The following is a 23443-nucleotide window of genomic DNA, read 5'->3' as shown; positions in this document are numbered from 1 at the left end:
AAATTGGTTTCCAGTTTCAATTCAGAGAGCAGGCTATATTAGTTCTCTTGCACAGACTCAGAGGTACATAGGTAAGCCATGCCCAAGCTCCGAAATAGTTCCCATTGGCTGACCCCGTTGCCATGCTTATACATTGGCTGGCCTTGTTACCATGTCCTCTTCCAGCCAGTCCCCAATGGCTGACCTGTTGCTATGTCCTCTTCCAGTTCATGAATATTCTGACAAAGCCAAGAGTTGCCATTTGGAAAACATCTTGGGATAGGCATGTAAAGTTCAACAAAACCATGATTCCCCTTCATTGTGTCACCGTCTGGAGTTTCCCCAGCCCTTTTTGAAATGTGGACTTCTCTTTCCTTGTTGCCATAATATTTTGAGTTCCCCTCGATTGATAGAACACTCAACCTCTTGCTACCAGGTTCGTTAAGTAGAGTATGGATTGCTGTGTAGGCAAGCATTCAATATGCTTTCCTTTCCGCCCCACCCTCTCCCAGCTGATAAAGTCTTTGAAGAAGCCATTGAGCCAGCTGTGAGTGACATCACCATCGACTGGTACGTGCCTGACACCATGGAGGCCTGCTGTCACCCAACGAGATTGCGTCCCTTTATCCCGGAGACCGGCTCATCAGCTACTGCACCCTTTACCATGTTGCCAGCTTCCGGGACAAGAAAGCAACAGTTGAGCAATCATTTTCCTTACAAAGTAGATCTCTCCCCATGTGGGAAATCAGCCCTGGTTTCACTTTGTGACCATCCCCTGAATCCAACACACCCAAAGCCTAGTTTGCCTATCCGATTGCTTGAGGGGGTCCTTGGTGGTCTCTGAGCTTGCAGACGTTTTATTACCAACTACGTAACATCATCAGTGCTAGTAAGGAGTGGGGTTGGCTATCAGTTTATGTTCTTGGTGACATGCTTCTCTGTGTGGGTAAAGTAGTCTTGGGGGTTCTTTGGTTGGGCCATTTACTGATGGCTCTTTGGCAGTTTCTTGATTGGGGTAGTGCTCATTTGATTGTTGGTCTCACATGCTTCTTGGGGGAGTGCCATTATTTCTTTCTCCATATCAGGGCTTTCATTTCATGCATGTACAAATGTACAGGTGGGTCCTGTTTTGGCCAGGCTTCCTTAAAAAGCAAGAAGCAGAGTCTTGGTCCCGGCAAAACCCCTTTTATTTACACGATTGTGAATTCCTTTCATTCACAATCCGCAAGGCTTAGCAAACAGTCTTTCAGAGGGATGGTTATCAACACGAACCTTATCTCGCTTGAAGAGCTGCCAAATACTAGTTTCCAAACGTAGGGCAAGGCAAAACCTGACACAGAGTCTCTTATAGTCACAAACAGAACTTTCCACCCTTGAAACGGCCGAAGGAACGAATTGTTTCCTGCAAAAGCCCACTTTCCGTTCACTTCTCTTTTGTTTCTTATGGGAGGGACCAACAAGGTGTGGCTTTACTCCTGAGTTGACCCTGCTTCTTAGTTGTTCTTGTCTTCTGGCAGCTCTGCGCATGCGCACACTGGAACAGGCTCCAGCTGTTCCACTGCCTCACTGCTGTCTAGCTCTCTCTCTGCCTCCAATGCAGAAGCCCTCATCTGAGCTTTCCTCAGCCCCCAGGACTGGCCCATGTTCATCCCCAACCTCCTCACTGTCCGACTCTGCTGTCAGCTCTGCTTGCCGCTAGTGGGCTAAAACAGGTCCTTACAACTTACAATCACAATTGGGAGCAGAATTTCTGTGGCTGAGTAAGCCAGTCGTTAAGTGAGTTTATAATGACTGTTTTGCTGCATGTGCTTGTCAAGCGAAGCACTGATGTTAGTTAGTGAATCACACAGCCCTTAAGCGAATCCGGCTTCTCCCCATTGACATTGCTCATCAGAATCCAGCTGGGAAAGCTGCAGATGACAATCATGTGACCCGGGGACACTTCAGCCATTGTTCATACAGGCTGGTTGCCATAGCGCTTGAATCGAAGCACATGACCTTGGGGTTGCTGTGGTGGTCATAAATGCGAGGAATGGTCACCAATCACTTTTTTCAGTGCCTTTGTAACTTCCAATGGTCACTAAATCAATGGTTGCAAGTTGAGGATTACCCATGTTATCTTCTGGTTACCCTGTTCCTTAGGGCCGAGAGCAAATCTGTCGAAGTTTCTCTAGAGGATCTGCAGGGCCGGCCTTTCCATCCCAGGAGGAGGTAGAAGGACAGGATGGAGCCCTCCCACTTTCAGCTGGAGAGAATCCAGAGCGTTACAAGGGCCTTCAGGACGTTTCCCAGGAAATATCCATGAAGTTTTCACTTGAGGACACTGATGACTCTATGAAGAGTGAGTGCAGGCCTTGGAAGGCAATATTCACATCCATTTTAAAGGAGGCAGCAACTTGGAAATTCAGGGGTCTTTGTGCTCTCTGAGATTGGTGGTTTTCTTGCAGACATTTCAGTACCCAAACTAGGTTACATCATCAGTGCTTGTGGGCAGAGTTCAGTTTAAAAAGTGCAGAATTGGCAGAGCCAATGCCCTGGGGTGCACACTTTTTCCCAGATTGAGGGTGCATCGGGGACTGGAACAATGTGCTACAGGTCAGTGATGGGATTCAGATTTTTTTACTAGCAGTTCTGTGGTGTGGCTTGGTGGGTATGGCATGGCTTGGTGGGCGTGACCTGGTGTATGTGGCAGGGGAAGGATATTGCAAAACCCCATTCCCTCCCCACTTCTAGGGGAAGGATACTGCAAAATTTCCATTTCCACCCCACTCCAGGAGAAGAATACTGCAAAATCCCCATTCCAGGGGAAGGATATTGTGAATCTCAATTCCCTCCCACTCCTGGGGGAAGGATACTGCAAAATCCCCATTCCCTACCCACTCCAGGGGAAGGATACTGCAAAATCTCCCATTCTCTCCCCACTCCAGGGGAAGGATACTGTAAAATGTTCATTCTTTCCCCACTCCAGGGGAAGGATACCGCAAAATCTCATTCCCTCCCCACTCCAGGGGAAGGATACTGCAAAATCTCCATTCCCTCCCCACTCCAGGGGAAGGATACTGTAAAATGTTCATTCTTTCCCCACTCCAGGGGAAGGATACTGCAAAATCTGCATTCCCTCCCCACTCCAGGGGAAGGATACCGCAAAGTCTCATTCCCTCCCCACTCCAGGGGAAGGATACTGCAAAATCTCAATTCCCTCCCCACTCCAGGAGAAGGATACTGTGAAATCTCCATTCTCTCCCCACTCCTGGGGGAAGGATACTGCAAAATCTCCATTCCCTTCCCACTCCAGGGAAAGGATACTGCAAAATCCCCATTCCCTCCCCACCCCACTAACTTGCTTTCCAGCTCCCTTCTCCTGTGCAGGGCAACAGAAGAAGACCCAGCCAATCTGCTGGGACTCAAGAGGCATCAAATAGATGGGGTCGGAGCCAGCCAGAGGTGGTATTTGCCGGTTCTCCGAACTACTCAAATTTCCGATACTAGTTCACCAGAACCGGTCAGAACCGGCTTAATACCACCTCTGCTACCATGTCCACATTCCCAAAAGTAACAGGGCTCCCAAAAAAACCCAACAACAATCCTGCGATGTAATTTTAGTAGCATTTACATGACCTTAAACGAAACTACAGCGAATAGGGTTAACTCACCACTCTGTATGGCCTTTAATCGTTTCCCTTTCGGTCGCATTAAAAATTAATGCGGCACTTTAATAAACAATCACAGGAGGAATGAAGACATAATTGCTACCATGATAATTCTCATTCTTAATGTTATCTTGTACCAGAGGCTTTCTGAGACTAGAGTTCTCTCCGGGGCTTTTGTTTACGTGTCTCTGCACTTACACGGTGAATTTCCCCTTGAATTAATTAAGGTGCAAAGAAGGGAGGTGCTTTAACAGCAGGCATCATTGCATAGAGCCATGATGGCAAACCAATGACACGTGTGCCACAGGTGGCACGCACAGCCTTCTCTGCAGCCACGCCAGCCATCGCCCCAGCCCAGCTCCATCGCACATTTGTGCGTGCCTCCCGCCGGCCAGCTGGTCTTCGCATCACTGCCCTGTATGTGTGGGAAACGGGGCATGTGCAGGGGATTTGGGTGCATGAGCTGGGGCACTCACATGTATTTTTGGGGTTCGCATGTATGTGCCCGCCCCTCCGCACCCTGTTTTTGGCCTGGAAAGCTTCCTGCACCAACTTGGAAGCCAAAAATCAGTGAGAGGGGAATGGAGGGCATGCGTGGGGGGCGCGTATGCATGCCGCATGGGTGCGCATGCATGGGGTGTGGGATGCATGCATGCGGGATGCTTGCATTGCTTTTGGGGGAACCCGTGTTTTGGGCACTGGGCACCAAAAAGGTTCACCATCACTGGCTTAGAGGAAGATCTACTTCCCTTCTTGACCTTTCCATCTGAGGGATGGGTGGGATACCAAATACCTTGGAAATTTCTCCAAGCCAGATCACCATAAATTCTTTTCTCTGCAGGTGGAGATCCAGTGTCTGTAGGAGATATTTGGAAGCGGATTTACCAGCCTTCCTACATTCAGGAGCAATATGTGCTTACTCACTGCTCAGTCAGCACCGACCCCAGCCAACCCTTATGCCACAGCTCTACCAGCAGTGAGTCTACCGGCTCCAGGGATGTCCCTCCGGAGGAAGGCTCCTTAGCCCAGACTCTTGAAAGCACCTCTCAGCAAGGACAGAAGAGTGTGTCTCTCTGCAACTCTTCCACTAAGTCGGCACCGGTAACCCAAACTCAAACTGGGGCTACGGCTAAGGTGAGGAACCGCAAAGCTCTTGTTTTCTCCATTTCTTCAGCATGTTGTGGAGACAAAAGAATAATAAGATTTGGAAGGGACCTTGAAGGTCTTCTACTGCAGTCTCCTGTTCAAGACACCCTATATGTGAGATGTAAAACCTCTCAGGTGAAAAATCAGGAGACCATGAATAATAAAAAGAGCAATTTATTAGAAGGCTTTTGCAAAAGGATCCTCTCGTAGGAGAGAGCAAAGTAGAGGTTTGAATACATGGTTTAAATACATTTTCAGCAAAGAAGAAAAACAACACACCGCCCCTCATCCTCACTGGCTATCTTATGTTAGAGAAGTTTTTGGCTATTTCGCAGCAATTTCCCCGAACAAGAAGTCCTCCAGGAAATACCCTTGCCACATTTCTTCATAATAATGCTATCAATCCTAACACGACAGTTTCTTTCCTGCCAATGTTAGCCTGACCTGGCCTGGAATATACTAATCAATTTATAACTCTTGTTTCCCCCCAAAAGTCTCTTACACAACTCCTTATTTTAATGTCTCCCAGATAGGTTATACAGAGTTTAAATATGGAGTTACTATGGCTCTTTTCTTTACAGGAATAATTCTCCTTCTCTCACTATACTATATCAATTCAAACAGATGGTTGTCCAATATCTTCTTTAAAACCTGTAGAGATGGAGCAACTTCTGGAGGCAAGGTGTTCCACGGATTAATGTTAGAAAATTTCTCTTTAGTTCTAGGTTGGTTCTCTCCTTGATTAGTTTCCATCCGTTGCTTACGGATTAATTCCTGAAAGACTCTAATTGTTTCTCTGAATTCTGAATTCATTATCCAGCATCTCTGCTTTATATTGATGGTGATGAATGATGGTCATTTCTGCTATGACATGATAGCAGTGTTCCAATATCTCAGGGGTTGTAGCAAAGAAAAGTGGGGTCAATCTATTCTCCAAAGCACCTGAGGGCAGGACAAGAAGTAATGAATGGAAACCAATCAAGAAGAGAAGAAACCTAGAACTAAAGAGGAATTTCCTGGCATTTATAACAAGTAATTTTTAATTTATTTTATTAGTTTGTCAAATATATACAAGTTAGCAGATATAAGTATGAACATGGACATGAACGAAGGAAATGAATACAAATAAATGGGGACAGTAGGAAGGGACAGTAGGCACACTGGTGCGCCCCCTTTACGGACCTCTTGGGAAAGGGGTGATGTCATCGGTAGACAGTTTAAGGTTGAAGCTGTGGGGGTTTGAGTATGTAGAGTCAGGTAGTGCATTCCAAGCGTTGACCACTCTTGCTGAAGTCGTATTTTCTGCAATCGAGTTTGGAGCAGTTTACCTTTAGTTTGTATCAATTGTTATTGCAAATGAAGCTGAAGTATCATTAGTGAAGGGATCAGCAACCTTAAACACACAAAAGAGCCACAAAGGTCCTAACTGGAAGCCCCCCCCCATTCAATTCTGGAGCTGACTGGACATCTGGTTTCCCCCCACCACCATAGAGTCTCCTCCTAGCGCAGCATCCTTTTTCCTCTACCTGTCCTAATCAAAAGCCCTATCAATTGTGGAGCCAACTGGCAACAGGGCGGGATGAAAGAGCCACATGCGGCTCCGGAGCCGAAAGTTGCTCTCCCCTGCATTAGTGGAACGACTTGCCTCCAGAAGTTGTGGATGCTCCAACACTGGAGGTTTTTAAAAAAAGACTGGACAGTCATTTGTCTGAGATGGTATAGGATCTCTTGCTTGAGAAGAGAGTTAGAGTAGAAGACCTCCAAGGTCCCTTTCAACTCTATTATTCCATTATTATTGTTGTTATTCATCATCACCTTTGCATCAAGGACACCCAGGTCCTTCATGGATCTGTACAAGGAAAAATCATTTGGCTTTCTGACATCATTTCCAGTTTGGACCTTTCTCTTTCCCTCTCTCTGAAGACCTCCATTGCCCTGAGCTCTGAAGAGTTGATGCGTAAGAAGAAAGCCCTGGCCCGGACTGCCATGTCTGGACGTAGTTTCTCTTCTCCGCATGGCGAGTTGGATGCCCATCGGCTGCACCGAGCCCTGGAGAAAGTATCCCAGAAACCCAATCGGTCTCTGGAAGGGAAGTTGGATGAGATCGGGCCTGAGCTGCAGAAGATGCCCAAGGCTGTTGCTGATTCCAGTAAGCGAAGGGGATGGAGAAAGTTGATGTACTTTGGGAACAGAGAGGAACAGGAAGAGAAGGACAAATAGGAAGGGTTGAGATTTTTACCAGTGTGTAAAAGTAAAAATAGGGACGTGGTGGCACAGTGGCTAAGACGCTGAGGGTGTCGATCAGAAAGGTTGGCAGTTTGGCGGTTCGAATCCCTAGCAGTGCATAATGGAGTGAGCTCCCATTACTTGTCCGAGCTTCTGCCAACCTAGCAGTTCAAAAGCATGTAAAAATGTAAGTAGAAAAAATAGGGAACACCTTTGGTGGGAAGGTAACAGCATTCTGCGTGCCTTCGGTGTTGAGTCATGCCGGCCACATGACCACGGAGACGTCTTCGGACAGTGCTGGCTCTTCGGCTTTGAAAAGGAGATCAGCACCGCCCCCTAGAGTCGAAAACGACTAGCACATATGTGCGAGGGGAACTTTTACCTTTTTAAAAAGTAAAACGATAGCAAATGCGATGAAATGGTTAATGGAACAAGACCAGGATGACTGGTTCACATCTACTCCCAGCCGTGGGAATTCACTGGGTGACCTTTGGGTCTATTGCACACGTTCAGCTCAACCTACCCCAGCTCATATGGGGATAAAAATGAAGATATCTCTGTAAGCTGCCTTCAAAAACAGGAAGAAGGGTACAATATAGTCAGGCATGAAATCCTCTTACCTTCACTACCGGTTGGGAACTGGGAGCGTGTGCTCACTTCTCTCACAGGCAGCGCTCCTGCGCATGTGCAGACTGTCCGTGATGATATCTGGGCAGGTGGGCAGAGCCTCCCACCGCCGCCACTACCAGTTCGCCCGAACCGGGGCGAAGCAGCAGAATACAACCTCTGAATATAGTTGTAATAAATGAACATAACATTCGAAAAACAGCAAGGCAGATTTCATTCTGGCATAAGCCAAAGCAGATCCCATGTTGATGGCAGGGATCTTCTAATGAGGCTTCACAATGAGCACCATGTCAGTGTGCTAAGCATGAGGAAATGAATATTCATGAGCTTCAGTGCTAGCAGCAGCCAATAGGAATGCTTGTGCATTGCTGGAACTTTCTGAACCAATTGAAGAGAATATAGGTGCTTTTGGGGTTGAACTCTGGGGTCCTTGCTCCTCTCTGAGCTTGGTGATTTTCTTGCAGATATTTTGTTACCCAATAAAGTAGCAGCACTGCTAGATAATAATAGAGGAGAATATTTGTAGCTCAGGGTGGAACTGTGAAGTCCACGTTCTCTGTGTTTGGTTGTTTTCTTGCAGATGTCTTATTACCCAGCTAGGTAACATCATCAGGGCTATCTGAATAATGAAACATCTGCCCCCAAAAAAACAACCCATCAGGTTCAGAGAGCACCAAAGTCCCCACTTTCTGAATTATCTGTCCTGTTGCCCACCTTACCTCTGCATCCTAATGGCTTACTCTTTTCCAGGCAATTTGCTGTCACCCACCCATCTTGATTGGGACATGCTGTTGGAGCCCTCGTACCTTTTCAGCCCATCACCGGCCTTGGAGCAAGGAATGCCTGATGGCAGCCCCTTGCCTCCTCTCCAGTGCCAGGTGGTGATCCATGCCCTCAGTGCAGGGAAGCCCGTCTCCTGGGAGGTGATCGGTGGCCTGGATTCCTTGTTCCTCCCCAAAAGCAGCCTGGAACATTCCCAGGGACAGCAGCAGCCGCCGCCGCCAAGCACGGGATTGGAGAAGCTCCTTCACCACCTGACCGCTGCCTCCGTTATCCGGGATAACGAGACTGTGGCTCAGAGGGAAGCAGAAGTGGAACACGGTAAAGCCCCTTTTCCTCACGTTTTCCTTGTCTTCAAGTTTGGCCTGCTTGAGCAGGGGGCTGGACTAGAACACCTCCAAGGTCCATTCCAGCTCTATTCTGATTGATTGATTGATTGATTGATTGATTGATTGGCTAACAACCAGTTTGGGGTTGGTAAGTCTGTTCCTCCTTCCCAAAAAAAGTAGGCTGGATTGGGGCAATTCCCCCCACCCCCACCGCCCACAATTCATTAACCTCCAAGTGTCAATCCTGAAAGGCCAGTTCCTGGTCATTTATTTTTGGTTTGACATTTTTTTAGCACTTTATCTTAAGTATAAAATACGGAAAAAAAATGAAAATAATGGGGGAAAGTAAGGGAGGAAGAAGAGAAGGGGAAAAAGTGTAAGGGAAAAGAGAAAAGAGAAAAAAGTCCTGACTTATGACTCTCTTTTAGATCAGTAGAGTGAGACAATAATATACAGCCTCATTTTTTTTTACTTTTGCATACTAATATATACTCGCCATTTCTATAACAATACAATACAATACAATACAACACAATACAACACAACACAATACAATACAATAGCAGAGTTGGAAGGGACCTTAGAGGTCTTCTAGTCCAACCCCCTGCCTAGGCAGAAAACCCTATAGCATTCTAGACAAATGGCTATCCAACATCTTCTTAAAGACTTGCAGTGTTGGGGCATTCACAACTTCTGGAGGCAACTTCTGTTCCACTGATTAATTGTTCTAACTGTCAGGAAATTTCTCCTCAGTTCTAAGTTGCTTCTCTCCTTGATTAGTTTCCACCCATTGCTTCTTGTTCTACCCTCAGGTGCCTTGGAGAATAGTTTGACTCCCTCTTCTTTGGGGCAACCCCTGAGATATTGGAAGACTGCTATCATGTCTCCCCTGGCCTTCTTTTCATTAAACTAGACATACCAGTTCCTACAACCATTCTTCATATGTTTTAGCCTCCAGTCCCCTAATCCTCTTTGTTGCTCTTCTCTGCACTCTTTCTAGAGTCTCCACATCTTTTTAACATTGTGGTGACCAAAACTGAATCCATCTAATCAGCAAAACCCCAAATTAAAGTTTCATTCCCCCCTCCCCGTACCTCAAGCACAAAGTCCAGAAGCGGTTTCCAAGTACAGTTCCTGGTAATCTAGATCTATACAGGATAGTGGAGAATGGAAGGATTTATATTCCTTGCAGACAGCTGGTCATTTGCATCCTTTTAGAGGGTCGTTAAGGCTATTTGGAGGTTTATTTGTGTCCTCAGGGTCACCTGAGTGGCAATGGTTCCTGTACTCTGCAATTTTTTCCTCTGGAAATCCATTCCTACTCCCACACCATTCTAAGGGTCTTCATCCCAAATTGTATAGGTGAAAGTCTGTAGAGAGTCTCAGTCATCCAAGTCATGGTTGTCCCAAAGGTGCTTTTTCAGGAGGAAACTGGACTTTCTTGTTTTTTCTTTGAAGACTGTCCTGTCAAAAGCTTCTTGGATGAGAAGCGAAACGTCTTCAAAGAAAAAACAAGAAAATCCAGTTGCCTCCTGAGAAAAAACACCTTTGGGACAACCACCTTAATTAGCAAAAGAAATTCTGGTCCCAGCTGAGGTTGTAAGTAAAGGACTTCCTGTAACACCAATGTGGAATCCTTCTGAGGAATTTAGGGGGCTCTTTTCTTATAGATCAAGGGTCAAATCATCCGTAGCCCTCCAAATGTTGGTAAGCTCCCAACAGCCTTAGGAAAGAGGGCCAGTTTGGAAAGATGCTGCTCGCTGTACTTCAAGAAGATCTGGGATGTCACTAGTTGCCTATCTTGATGTAGATCTTCAACATTTCTACTTTATTTTTTTGCAATGTTTAACGCTATTTTGTGGTTTTACCATAAAGATCCTAAGTTTTAACCAGGGTTGAAATGCTAACGGTTCGGGTGTACCGGTATTTCTGGTTCACCGACAAATGCGCGATAGACATATGCGCGCCAACAAAACTGCGATGGACAAATGAGCGCCGTCAAAATCGCTAATTGATTTTCAACACTAGCGCGCCAACAAATGCGCGCCGACAAAATTGCGGCATCAACAAACTATAGACAAACTATAACCCTAACCCTAACAGTAATTTATTCGTTTTTATTGTGCTTGTCATCACGCTTTTGTTGCGCTTTTGTCGTCGCGCATTTATCGGTGTGATTTTGACGTTGCGTTTTAATTGGCACTATTTTGTTGGCGCGTATATGTCTATCGCGCAATTGTCGGGTCACGGTATTTCCAACGACCAGCTATTACGCGTGATTTATATTAGCTAGAAAGCAGGATTACTAACTAATCTAAATCGCGTGGCACAGCAGATTCCCTCCCCCCCTCGCTGTTCTACTTACCTTTGCAGGAGCACTTGGTAGCAGGCTCCGCCCACCCACCTGGACGTCATCACGTCCATTTTTGACGTTCTGGGCATGCATGGAAGATCCTGCACATGCATGGAGATGGGGTGTGAGAGCGGAACGTGCGCACAAGCACTCACATTTGCGAACTGGTAGCAAAGTTAAGTGGATTTCACCCCTGGTGTTAACTGAGTGGAACCACAATTCTAAAATGCATTAAAGAAATAAATAGCGTTATTCTCTCTCTCCCGTTCCCTAGGTTTCTTCCGAAGGTTCTGTCTTAAAGCTGTCCAGTCAAGCAAGGCCTGCAATCTGCCTTCCATGTTTACTTCCGCAGTGCCTGTAGACTCTGCCACTAAGGAGGCCTTGCCTTTAGCACTTCAGGTTTGCAACACAGGTAGGACCACCTGAAATGAGTGTGTAATTATTTGTCTAATTTCTATACTGCCCATCACATTTGTGTGATTCTGGGTGAGTTCTAAGTCAAACAATAAAATCGTATAAGTGCCATAGTTAAAAACAAAGTTAAAAACCAAATCAAAACAGAATTAATAAAAACAATTAAAGTTAAAAGAGAGTTAAAAGGCAGAGGAAGCACCTTCAACCCACCCAACCATTCTCAGGATTGCATGGCATTCTTAGACCCTCATTCCAGTTGGCAGGTCTTGACAGACTTCCGAAAAGCTAGGAGAGTGACGACTTGCCTCGCCTTTGGGTGGAGGTGGGGGTGGTATAGATGTTCCATAGGGAAGGGGAGACAGCAAAGAAGGTTCTCTTCTTAGACCCCACCAGTTGAAATTCTTTAACCAGAAAGGTCCATAAAATATTTTCCTTGCCTGGCGGAAAAATTCCACTATAAGCATTTAAGCAGAATCCCGAGTATTCATTCATTATATTATGCCCAAATGTTTAAAATTAGATGCATCCTTTTCTTTCTTTCTTTCTTTCTTTCTTTCTTTCTTTCTTTCTTTCTTTCTTTCTTTCTTTCTTTCCTTCCTTCCTTCCTTCCTTCCTTCCTTCCTTCCTTCCTTCCTTTCAATATAACAATTCCTATTTAGCATTACTGCAGTGTGTGTGTGTGTGTGTGTGTGTGTGTGTGTGTGTGTGTGTGTTTTCCAGCATAACTCTGGAATGCCTCGAAGAATTTCAACCAAACTTGATACACAGATGACTTACTCTCTGGAAAAAAATATTGTGGGGGTAAGACACCCCTAACACCCCTCGGTGTGTGTGTTCTGTTAAGATACAGCCTGTTGTGCCTTGAAATGACTTCTACTGTACTGTACTGGAAAATGGCTTCTACTGTGCAGCCCAGGGGAGTTGCCATGGTAATGGCTTCACAGTACTCCACAAGGGGGCTCTCTCTGGTAAGGAAGAAAATCCAACATTAGAAATTACATTTGGTCCGGACATTTTCCCCCTATAAATAAATACCCAGACAATGCCGGGTTATCCGCTAGTCTAATATAATTATCCGCTAGTCTAATACCATTTCTCCTAATATCCATGATGCAAACAATGGCAGAAAGCAAATCAAATGCTTGCAAAATGTTGGTTCCATCCAGTAATTACAATTTTTCTCCCTTTTGGTAATTAGTTGCATCATAAATAAACATTTATGAAACACCAACAAATAAATGGAAATAAACTTGATCAGTTCTACAGTTTAGTAAGTTTAGACGTTGGGCTTAGCAAATGTATAGAGGGGAGATACTGTTTAGAGGGTTTTCTTCAAAATGCTAAGCTGGGCACTTTTTTTCCTGCTATGTTTTTGACTTTCATTTGCTCATTTCATTAAAAAGGTCTGGTCTTGTGCTTGAGCTTTGGCTCTTGACAATATTTGCTATCTTAGCCTCTGGCTAAAGAAGAGAGGTTTGCTTTTGACATCCAGAGCTGTGGGAATAAAATGTACTACAAAACCAGTATTGTTGAAGCCAAAGAGAAGAGCAATAAAGATAGTTAGGGAACTGGAGGATAAAACATATAAAGAATGGTTGAAGGAACAGGGTATGTTTAGTTTAATGAAAAGAAGGACTAGGGGAGACATGATAGCAGTGTTCCAATAGCTCAGGGGTTGTCACAAAGAAGAGGAAGTCAAGCTATTCTCCAAAGCACCTGAGGGTAGGACAAGAAACAATGGGTGGAAACTTATCAAGGAGAGAAGCAACCTGCAACCAAGGAGAAATTTTTTGACAGTGAGAACAATTAATCAATGGAACAATTTCCCCCCAGAAGTTGTGAATGCTCCAACACGAAGTTTTTAAGAAGAGGCTGGACAGCCACTTGTCTGAAGTGATGTAGGGTTTCCTGCCTAGGCAGGGGTTGGACTAGAAGACCTCCAAGGTCCCTTCCAACTCTGTTATTCTATTCTAATTGTACATCATTGAAATGGCAACAGGAGAACTGGAAATAAGTCTAATCACCCTGACTCTGCTTTCTCCCAGACGGTGTAAATTACCATCAGAAAGGGTCCCGCTTCGTCAATCAGCGTCATCCGAGTTACTCGCTAAGCCTGGGACAGAGACAGGATTCCCAGGACTTGGACGATACTCTTGTTCCTGCAGGTACAAACGTCACTTGATCTGTTTGATTTGAAATTGGACCTTTATTATATGGGCAGCACAGTGGCTCAGCGGTTAAGGATGCTGAGCTTGTCAGCTGGAAAGCTGGCAGCCCAGGTTCGAAACCCAAACACTGCACGACAGGGTGAGCTTCCTGCCAACCTAGCTGCTTGAAAGCATGGAAATGCGAGTAGATAAATAGGTACCACTTTGGTGAGAAGATAACAGCGTTCTGTGATGTCATGGAAATGTCTTCGGACAGCGCTGTCTGAATGGCCTTGATGTGGAGAAGAGCACCGCCCATGGTGGTGCAATGGTTAGAATGCAGCATTGCAGACTAACTCTGCCAACTGCCAAGAGTTCGATACTGACTGGTTCAAGTTGACTCAGTCTCCCATCCTTCTCAGGTGGGTAAAATGAAGACCCAGCTCGTTGGGGGGCAAGAGGCTGATGCTGTAAACTGCTTAGAGAAAGCTGTAGAGCACTGTGTATCTATATAAGTGCTATTGCTATTCTATTAACAAACACAAGTGCTTGTGTTAGATCTTCCTGTTTTGACTTAGCAGGCTGTGTGAACCCAGCCAGTGAGTGCACATCAGCAGAGGGAGGGGGCAGGAACCCAGATCAATAGCTAGGGGCTTGAAAAATGTGCAGAAGGGGAGAAGGGATGTGTGGGTCAAATGTAGCCCTGTTGCTCTGGGTATCCTTCAGTGGGTCTTGTGCACATTTTGTAAAACTTATCCCCCCTACTTGGACAGCCAAAGACAAATTCCTTGTGTGTCCAATCACATTTGGCCAATAAATACCGATAATTCTATTCCATTCTATTCCATGGACCCAATGAATTAGGTGGATATGCTGGCTTGGTAATGTAGGAGTTACAACCCAACACATTTGGCCACTACCTCTTTTTAAATGTTGATTTATTTTTCTGCTTCCCCGTGGAATAATTCTTTTAGTAGTTTCTCTGCAAGCCCTCTGATCTGTTGAAAATATTCCTTTTCCCGCCCTCCCCCAGCAAATCGCTCCGGGGTGCGCATCACCTCTGGCATTATGCCTCCATTAAGTTTTAGAGCCTCGTTCTCCTGTAACTAAATTCTGGGGGGGGGGGGAAAGTCTGTTTCTATCTTGCTCCTATTTATATTCCCGGGAGTGAGAAATAGCTGTGCTTCCCAGCAACTGCACGTAGCAGCACAAGTGCTGGGAAACGGAGAGCAATTAAAACTGGGAACGTTGGATCAGGTGATCGGGTGAGCAGTTCTGCCACAATTTGCACGGAAGCCAACCTGCATGGTAACCCATTCGTTATCTTGGCTCTCTGGAACAAGGCAACATGATTGCTGAGTTCACACAACCTATTTAAGCCTAAACCCACCAGTATTCTGACATAGGCTTCCCCAGCAGCACAACGCCAAATCCTCATCCCGATAAACCCCTTTTATTTAATTAACAGTGAATTCCTCTCCAGCAAAGTCCCGGCCCACAGTCTTTCAAGGTATTTCACAATTACCAACCTTTATCAGGCTTGGACAGTGGCCAGGCCGATATCTTTCAGATGCTGCAATACTTGGCAAGAATGCAGGAATGAACTAATTGTTTCCTTCAAACTCCACTCCCCTTTTGCTCCTCTTTTATTTCCTCTGGGAGGGGCCATTCACCGTCCACCTGTGGCCTTACTCCCAAGTCGACCCTTGTTCCTTAGCCGTTCCCTTCATCTGGCAACTCTGCGCATTTGCACACTGGGAACAGGCTCCAGCTGTTCGTCTGCCTCATTGATGTCTGACTCCGAAAGCAGCTGATAACTGTCAGATGGCCCTGCCCCCCTCTGCCTCCGACACAGAGCCCTCAACAGAGCCTTCCTCAGACTCCAGGACTGGCCCAGGTTCCTCTCCAACCTCCTCACTGTCCGAATCTGCTGCCAGCTCTGCTGGCCGCTGGCAGGCCACAATAACTAGAAAGCCATTGTTGCCAGGCTCACATCATCAGCTGTGGCTAAATTGTGTGGCTTATTGGTCTACATAAATGTTTCTCAATCTTGGCCCCCTTAAATTGGATGGACTTCAATTGCCAGAATTATTCAGGGAATTCTGGGAGTTGAAGTCTATGCATCCTAAAGTGGCCAAGGTTGAGAAAAAATGATCAAGAACAGTGATGGCGAAGCTTTTTGGCACTGAGTGCCCAACCTGGAATGCCTGTGCATGCGCCAGAGCACCAGAAATTGAAAGACCAGCTGGCCAACGGGCGTATGCCTGTTTTGTGGCCATTTTTGGCTATTTTGGGGTCATATTCAGGCCATTTTCCAGGCTGTTTTTTGGACCATTTTAAGGCCATTTTCAGTCTGAAAAATGTCCCGAAAATGTCCCAAAGATAGCCTGACAACAGTCCGAAAAAGGACAGGTTTTTGGCCATTTTGGGCATTGTTTTCAGGCCATTTTTCAGGCTGTTTTGGGCCATTTTCAGACCGTTTTTGGACCTTTTTCAGGCTATTTTCTGTTGCTCCAGTGCCCACAAAGACCAGCTGTTGGAAACCAGAAGATCACTCAACCTCACTTTGCCACAGAGAGGGCTGTGCGTTCCACCTCTGGCACGCGTGTCATAGGTTCGCCATCACGGAACTAGAATAATATTTTATGCTAAGACCATATTCCTCCTCCCCAAAAAACTGCTAAGCCACAAAGAACTCAATTTCCCATTTAACCTAGCTGAGCAATTCACAAATATTTTGGTCTCAAGAAACCTTTACATTCTTAAAATCATTAAGGGCCCCAACATTTATGTGAACTATATCAATATCAGCCTGTTGCTTTATGTGAGTTGTATCTATCAATATTTATTGTATTAGAAATTAAAACTGAGAAATTTATAAATATGCATTTGACTTTGTGAGGCCCCTGAAAGAGACTCAGGGACCTGCTCTCTTTAAGAACTTTTAGCCCAGTTTATTCTTGTTTTTTCATTTTAATTTTAAATTTTGTTCTGTTTTCTTGCAAGAAGTTCCTTTTACATTCCTTTATATATCAATCTCAACCTCACTTTGCCATGTCTGGCTATTCCTTTACTTTGATGCACTTCTTGTGGTCTGCCAGCGGCCTGTGGAGCTGGCAGCACAGTCGGACAGTGAGGAGGTTGGGGAAGAACATGGGCCAGTCCTGAAGTCTGGGGAAAGCTCTGTGTCAGAGGCAGAGAGGGGGCCATGGCCATCTGGTAGAGAAGTGCTGCCTCTGGAGCCTCGAGAGTCTGACAGCAGCGAGGCAGAAGAACAGTGTGAGCCTGTTCCCAGCGTGCGCATGCGCAGAGCTGCCAGAAGGCAAGAACAGTTAAAACAAAAGGGGCGACTCGGGAGTAAGGCTTGGCAGTGATTGGCCCCTCCCATACGACAAAAAAGAGGAGCAAACGGACATGAGCCTTTGCAGGAAGCAATTTGTTCATTCTGGTCCCTTCAAAGCCTGAGAAGCTCCATTTGACTCTGTGCTCCATTTGGCCTTGCAAAACTAATTGGCAATTAGGTCTCTGGCAGCGTTTCAAGGGAGATAAAGGTGGGTACTTATCAGCATTACCCTGAAAGACTGTGGCAGACTTCTGTCGCACTCTTCACAGACTGTTTGTGAATCATTACGGGCTGTGAATGACCACAATTCACAGCCGTTTAAATGAAAGAGGGTTTTTGGACTAAGCGTTTGATTTATGCTTTATCGGGTAGCCTAGGTCAGAACACCACTTTCACTTCTGATATCCAGGCATTTCTTCTGATCTTCTCTTGGGCAATGGCCAATTCCAACTTTCTTAATTTCAGTGTTGTCCAAAAGCTTTCCAATAAGAGAATAGGCTGAACCTCCTGAGAACATCCTGTGTTTTGGCAAGGGATGCCCACTTAACATCTGCGTCTTTCTTTGCTTCCTAGAACAAGAAGTGCCTCCTTCCCCAGTCAGTGTTTCTTCAGCCACCCAAGCCAGGCCAAGCTGTCCTAGTGGTAAGTCTTACTCAACATGGAGTGTGGGAAACGAGGAAGACCTGGCAACGCGTGTCCAGGGTTGTATTCAAGTTTTGAGGTTCGGCGTCGAAAAATAATAAAATAGAATTAGAATTAGAATTAGAATTTTAGAATTAGAATTTTAGAATTAGAATTTTAGGATTAGAATTTTAGGATTAGAATTTTAGAATTATTAGAATTTTAGAATTATTAGAATTTTAGAATTATTAGAATATTAGAATTAGAATTTTAGAATGATTAAAATGTTAGAATTAGAATTTTAGAATTCAAGTTAGAATATTAGAATTAGAACACTTTGTTGGCCGAGTGTGATTAGACACACAAGGACTTTTGTCTCTGGTGCAGGTCTCAGTGTACATGCAAAGCAACAGAGTAATATACTATAGTATATTATACATTACTATTCAGAGTAATGCATAGTAATAGCATTATTACACTACATAATGGTATGTGGCTCCGTGGCTAAGATTCTGAACTTGTCGATTGAAAGGTCAGTAGTTCGAATCCCTAGCACCATATAACGGAGTGAGCTCCCTTTGCTTGTCCCAGCTTCTGCCAACCTAGCAGTTCGAAAGCATGTAAAAAATGCAAGTAGAAAAGTAGGGACCCCCTTTGGTGGGAAGGGAACAGTGTTCCGTGCGCCTTCGGCATTGAGTCATGCCGGCCACATGACCACGGAGGCGTCTTCGGACAGAGCTGGCTCTTCAGCTTTGAAACTGAGATGAGCACTGCTCCCTAGAGTCATGAACAACTAGCACATATGTGCAAGGGGAACATTTACCTTAAGAGGTACCTAAAGAATACACAATTAATACCAAGATGATCACCTCTGTATCTATCAACTATTGCTATAGAAGATTGCTTTTGTAAAATTGAAGAAGAGTACGAGGTTGGGTTTCACGATTCCTGCAAAGTCAGGTTTATTTTTATTTGTTGATACCACACTTTTATTATTTTTTATAAGCAACTCAAGGTGGTAAACATATATCATATATTCCTCCTTCCTCCTATTTTCCCCACCACAAACCTGTGAGGTGAGCTGGGCTCAGAGAGAGTGACCGGCTCAAAGTCATTCAGTTGCTTTCAGGCCTAAGGGAAAACTAGAATTCACCATCCCCTGGTGATTGACCCAATGTCACCCAGCAGACTTTAATGCCTCCTATCCCAAAGTTGCTTTTTTCCAAAGGACCCTGGACTTCCTTTGTTTTTCTTTTTTTCTTGAAGAGATTTCCCTTCTCATCCAAGACGCTTCTTCAGTTCTTCACATGAAGACTTGCATTTTGCTTGGGATGTGTAAACAAAATCAATAAATCACGTGACACCTAGAGTCCAAAGGGATATGGTTGGGAGCTCTGCACCTGTTTCCCAGACCTCATGAGTCTCTCTCTCTTTCTCGCTATACAGGAGCCAGCTCCAGTCCTTCTCCTGTTTCTGAAGGCTCCTTGAAATCTATTGAGAGTTTCCTAAGCCGCAGGTGACTCTTTCAAAGCTACCTCTCCTCTCGGGTAGAGGACTCATTTGGGTGGGCATGAATGGGGCAAAGAGTTGTTTGGCAGAAAGATCGTTCTTTGATTGACACTGAAGCAAAGTGTCCATCTGTCCATGCTCACCATGATATGGCACAATCATAGTATCTTTAGAGCGGGAGGGGGTGACATAGTGAACAATCACTTAAATATGAGCAGCAGTGTGCTGCAGATGCTAAGAAAGCCAACACAGTCCTACACTTCTTTAACAGAGGGATAGAATCAGGGGTGGGTTGCTGCCGGCGTTACTGCTGGTTCAGCAAGCAAAAAAAAAAGGGTTGCGTCCCAGACGAGCATGCATGCATGCATGCTCCCTTTTCAGCACTTGGTGGCAAAAAGCTTCACCATCACTGGTGTAGAGTCTCCTACCTTGGAGGATTATACAATACATTACAATAGCAGAGTTGGAAGGGACCTTGGAGGTCTTCTATTCCAACCCTCTGCCTAGGCAGGAAACCCTATACCGTTCCAGACAAATGGCTATTCAACATCTTCTTAAAGACTTCCAGTGTTGGGGCATTCACAACTTCTGGAGGCAACTTCTGTTCCACTGATTCATTATTCTAACTGTTAGGAAATTTCTCCTCAGTTCTAAGTTGCTTCTCTCCTTGATTAGTTTGCACCCATTGCTTCTTGTTCTACCCTCAGGTGCCTTGGAGAATAGTTTGACTCCCTCTTCTTTGTGGCAACCCCTGGGATATTGGAAGGCTGCTATCATGTCTCCCCTGGTCCTTCTTTTCATTAAATTAGACATACCCAGTTCCTGCAACCGTTCTTCATATGTCGTACTAGAAGACATCCAAGGTCCCTTCCAACTGTTGTACTCTCATTGCTACTACCAAGGTGGCGCAGTGGTTAAATGCAGCACTGCAGACTACTGCTAGATCAGCAGTTCAGCGGTTCAAATCTCACCGGCTCAGGGTTGACTCAGCCTTCCATCCTTCCGAGGTGGGTAAAATGAGGACCCAGATTGTTGGGGGCAATATGCTGACTCTCTGTAAACCGCTTAGAGAGGCCTGAAAGGCCTATGAAGCGGTATATAAGTCTACTGCTATTGCTATTGCTACTGCTGAGAGCAGTGTTGGCGAACCTTTTCGGCACCAAGTGCCAAAACGGGAGCATGCATGTGCCGGAAACCAGAACAACAGCTCCTCGGCATGCATGTGTGGCAGTGCCGGAAACTGGAAGAGCAGTTCCCCCGTGCGCATATGTCACCTGATCTTCCAGTTTCTGGCATGCACGTGCGAAGACCGGTTGGCCAGCCCGCATGTGTGCGCCAGAACCCAGAAGAGCAACAGGTGGGGCTGGCGTGCCCGGAGAGATGGCTCTATGTGCCACTCCCGGCACACGTGCCAAAGATTTGCCATCATGAGCTTAGAGCATTTTAGTTCAACTAACCCAGAGCAGCCTGTAGAAGGTGGCAGAGCTGTGAGCAACCTAGTCATTGTAGATTGACCTCTGTCTCTCCAGACTCAGCGGCCAGCGGAGGTGCCAAGGCTTAGCTCTACGCCCACAGTGCCTGACCCCAGAAAGCGAGCTGTCCTCAGGTTGTGACGGTGCTATTCACGACTACCTCCCCCTGGTAAGACCTTTCTCTCTCTCCCCATCTGCGCACTTCTTAACGATGGAATTGTAAGCCTATCAACCTCTCTCCTTTTTTTACTAGATTTCGGCTTGCGACTCAAAAGCCTTTGCCCTTTTCTCCAGGATAACGAATGCGAACAGTGCTTTCCAGTGGTGGGATTCAAATAATTTACCAACCAGTTCTCTGCCCTAATGACCAGCTGGGTAGGCGGGGCTCGGTGGTCATGTGATCACATGGGCGTGGCCAAGTCAATGTCACTCAGGTCGATGGGCACTTCACTTTAGTTGTTACAATGGTAATAAGGATTAACCAGAGAGGCAGTTTCTGTAAGCAGGGCAATAACGATCAGGCTAGAAACAACACCAGAATGTTTCCTTCCTGCCTTCCTTACAGGATTAGCCCTGTAAAGTGGGGAAAAAACAACCAGTTCTCCGAACTGCTTAGAAAGTTACCAACCGGTTCTCCCAAATAGGTGCAAACTGGCTGAATCCCACCACTGGTGCTTTCAAACTGCTTATTCCTCCTTAGAATTCAGGGCAAAGTCGGACTGGGCAGATTTCATGACATTAAACAGGAAGGAAAGCTGAAATATACCTTTGGCTGTGGGGCTCTTGGTGCTGTCTGAGCTTGGTTGCTTTCTTGCAGACGTTTCATGACCAAACTAGGTAACATCATCAGTGCTAGCAGAGAACATATGCGATTCTCTTCTAGGTCACTGATGATGTTACCACGTTTGGTCATGAAACATCTGCAAGAAAGGCTGCTAATTTCCACATCTTGGAATTCTCTCTCTTGTAAATGTATGTTGGTTTATATATATATATATATTCAATGATCTTAATTTGTTGTTTTTAATGCTTAAGTTTCATTGATTCAATTGTACAACACCTAGAGGCCTGATAGTCAACCTATGGCACGCATGCCCTCTCTGCAGGCATGCAAGCCGTCACCCAGCTCAGCTCCACTGCACAAGCGTGCATGTTTCCTGCCAGCCAGCTGATTTTTCAGTTTCTGCCATGCATGCGGCAGACGCGTGTGCATGTGGGGGGGGGAAGGGGTTGCATGAGCATGTGTGGGAGAGGTTGCGTGTGCATGTCCAGGTGGTGGGGTGCTGTTTGCGCATGCACGGAGGGAAGCACACGGGGTGTGGCGCACAAGGTGCGGGGCACTCCCCCAGCACCCTGTTTTTGGTGTAAGAGGCTTCAGGGAGGCCTGCTAGGCCCAAAATGGGGTGCACTGGGAGCGCAGGGGGATCACACTCATGCACAGGGTGGAGCATGGGGGGGTCATACGTACATGTGCAGGGGAGTGGGGCGCATTGCATTATGGGTGTGGGCATATTTTGGCATGCGAGGAAATCAGCATGCGATTTCAGCACGTGAGGAGAAAACGGCTAGCCATTACTGGCCTCGTGCCCTTCCCTGAGGGAGATGGGTGGTTAAGAAGATACATCAATAAAATATTTATATCAATCATTCAATCCATGAAGCACAGAGAGAATGAAGGACTCTAGGGTCCAACCTTGAGCTATTCTCTTCCATCCGTACCTCCCCAGGTGCAGCTGCAGCAAGCCCCAGGCATGTTCCACCTGAACGAGGCCTTCTCCGAAGCGGTGCAGATCCCCCTGGACCGCTTGTGCCGGGCCTCTCCGTATCTCTCCCACCGGGCCAGCCTGAGCCCTGCCTCCAGCACCTCTCCGTGGGCTCTGATCGCCAAGAACCCCCCGAAGCCACCAGCAAACCAGCCTCCCCCAGAAGCCGACGAAGAGGGAGTCAGGACAAGCAAAGAGCAGGTGATGGAGCCGGACTCCCCGCACTCGCCCAGTACCTGCTCAGACGTCCTGAGCGCTGTTGTGTGGGCCCAGGCCGACAGCGGAAGGGGCTCCGAAACTGATGCCTGCGACCATTCGCCAGACGCCTCAGAAGCCAGCCTCAGCCTGCAGGAGGCCAGGTTGGAGGCGGAGGAGGGCGATTTAGAGAGCACGAGTTGGGCCACCGCTGTGGCTCTGGCGTGGCTCGAGCATCGCTGCGCCGGCTTTTTTGTGGAATGGGAGCTGCTGGCGGCTAAAGCGGATTCCTGGCTACGTGGCCAGCAGCTGCCCGAAGGCCTGGATGTGGCCGCCCTGAAAGGAGCAGCCCGCCAACTTTTCCTGCTGCTCCGCCACTGGGACGAGAACATCAAGCTGAACATGTTGTGCTACAATCCGAATAACATGTGACGAGCAGGCCAGGCGGTCACTTCCACCAGGCCAATAAAGAGGAACGGATTCCAGAGTCTCTATTCCTTTCACAGGCTGGGAATTAAGTGTAATTTTGCTGATGGTGGAGATCTTCAAGAAACATCCAAGGCCCTTCTCAACCCTCATTTGGTGTGCCGCTTTACGAAAGGTGTACAATCAAGGTAACCAGTAGTCCTCGACTTACAACGCTTGAGCCCAACATTCCCATTGCTAAGTGAGACACTTGTTCAGTGGGTTTCCCTCCATTTTATGACCTTCCTTGCCACAGTTGTTGAGTGAATCACTGCGTTAGTAAATTGTTGTTAAGAGAATCTGGCATCCCCATTGATTTTGCTTGTCAGAAAGTCACAAAAGTTGATCACATGACCCGGGAACACTGCAACCGTCATAAATGTGAGTCAGTTGCCAAGCCTCCGAATGTGAATCACGTGACATC

General features: G+C 46.3%; 1 protein-coding gene across 1 annotated transcript in view; it reads left to right on the top strand.

Moving 5' to 3' along the window:
* The window catches only part of VWA5B2 (von Willebrand factor A domain containing 5B2), a 53486-nt gene extending 30244 nt beyond the window's left edge, over window positions 1-23242 (top strand). The window contains 13 exon segments of the mRNA XM_032224910.1: window positions 492-516; window positions 519-569; window positions 572-675; window positions 2122-2320; window positions 4471-4763; window positions 6699-6924; window positions 8379-8729; window positions 11365-11502; window positions 13550-13669; window positions 17568-17636; window positions 19062-19131; window positions 20654-20765; window positions 22324-23242. Coding sequence (XP_032080801.1) covers window positions 492-516; window positions 519-569; window positions 572-675; window positions 2122-2320; window positions 4471-4763; window positions 6699-6924; window positions 8379-8729; window positions 11365-11502; window positions 13550-13669; window positions 17568-17636; window positions 19062-19131; window positions 20654-20765; window positions 22324-22986 — 2421 coding nt within the window. The 3' untranslated portion in view covers window positions 22987-23242.
* Window positions 23243-23443: the final 201 nt, after the last annotated feature.

Source organism: Thamnophis elegans, chromosome 10 (genome assembly GCF_009769535.1).
Source record: "Thamnophis elegans isolate rThaEle1 chromosome 10, rThaEle1.pri, whole genome shotgun sequence".
Lineage (NCBI taxonomy): Eukaryota > Metazoa > Chordata > Lepidosauria > Squamata > Colubridae > Thamnophis > Thamnophis elegans.
This window is presented reverse-complemented; position numbering and strand designations above follow the sequence as displayed.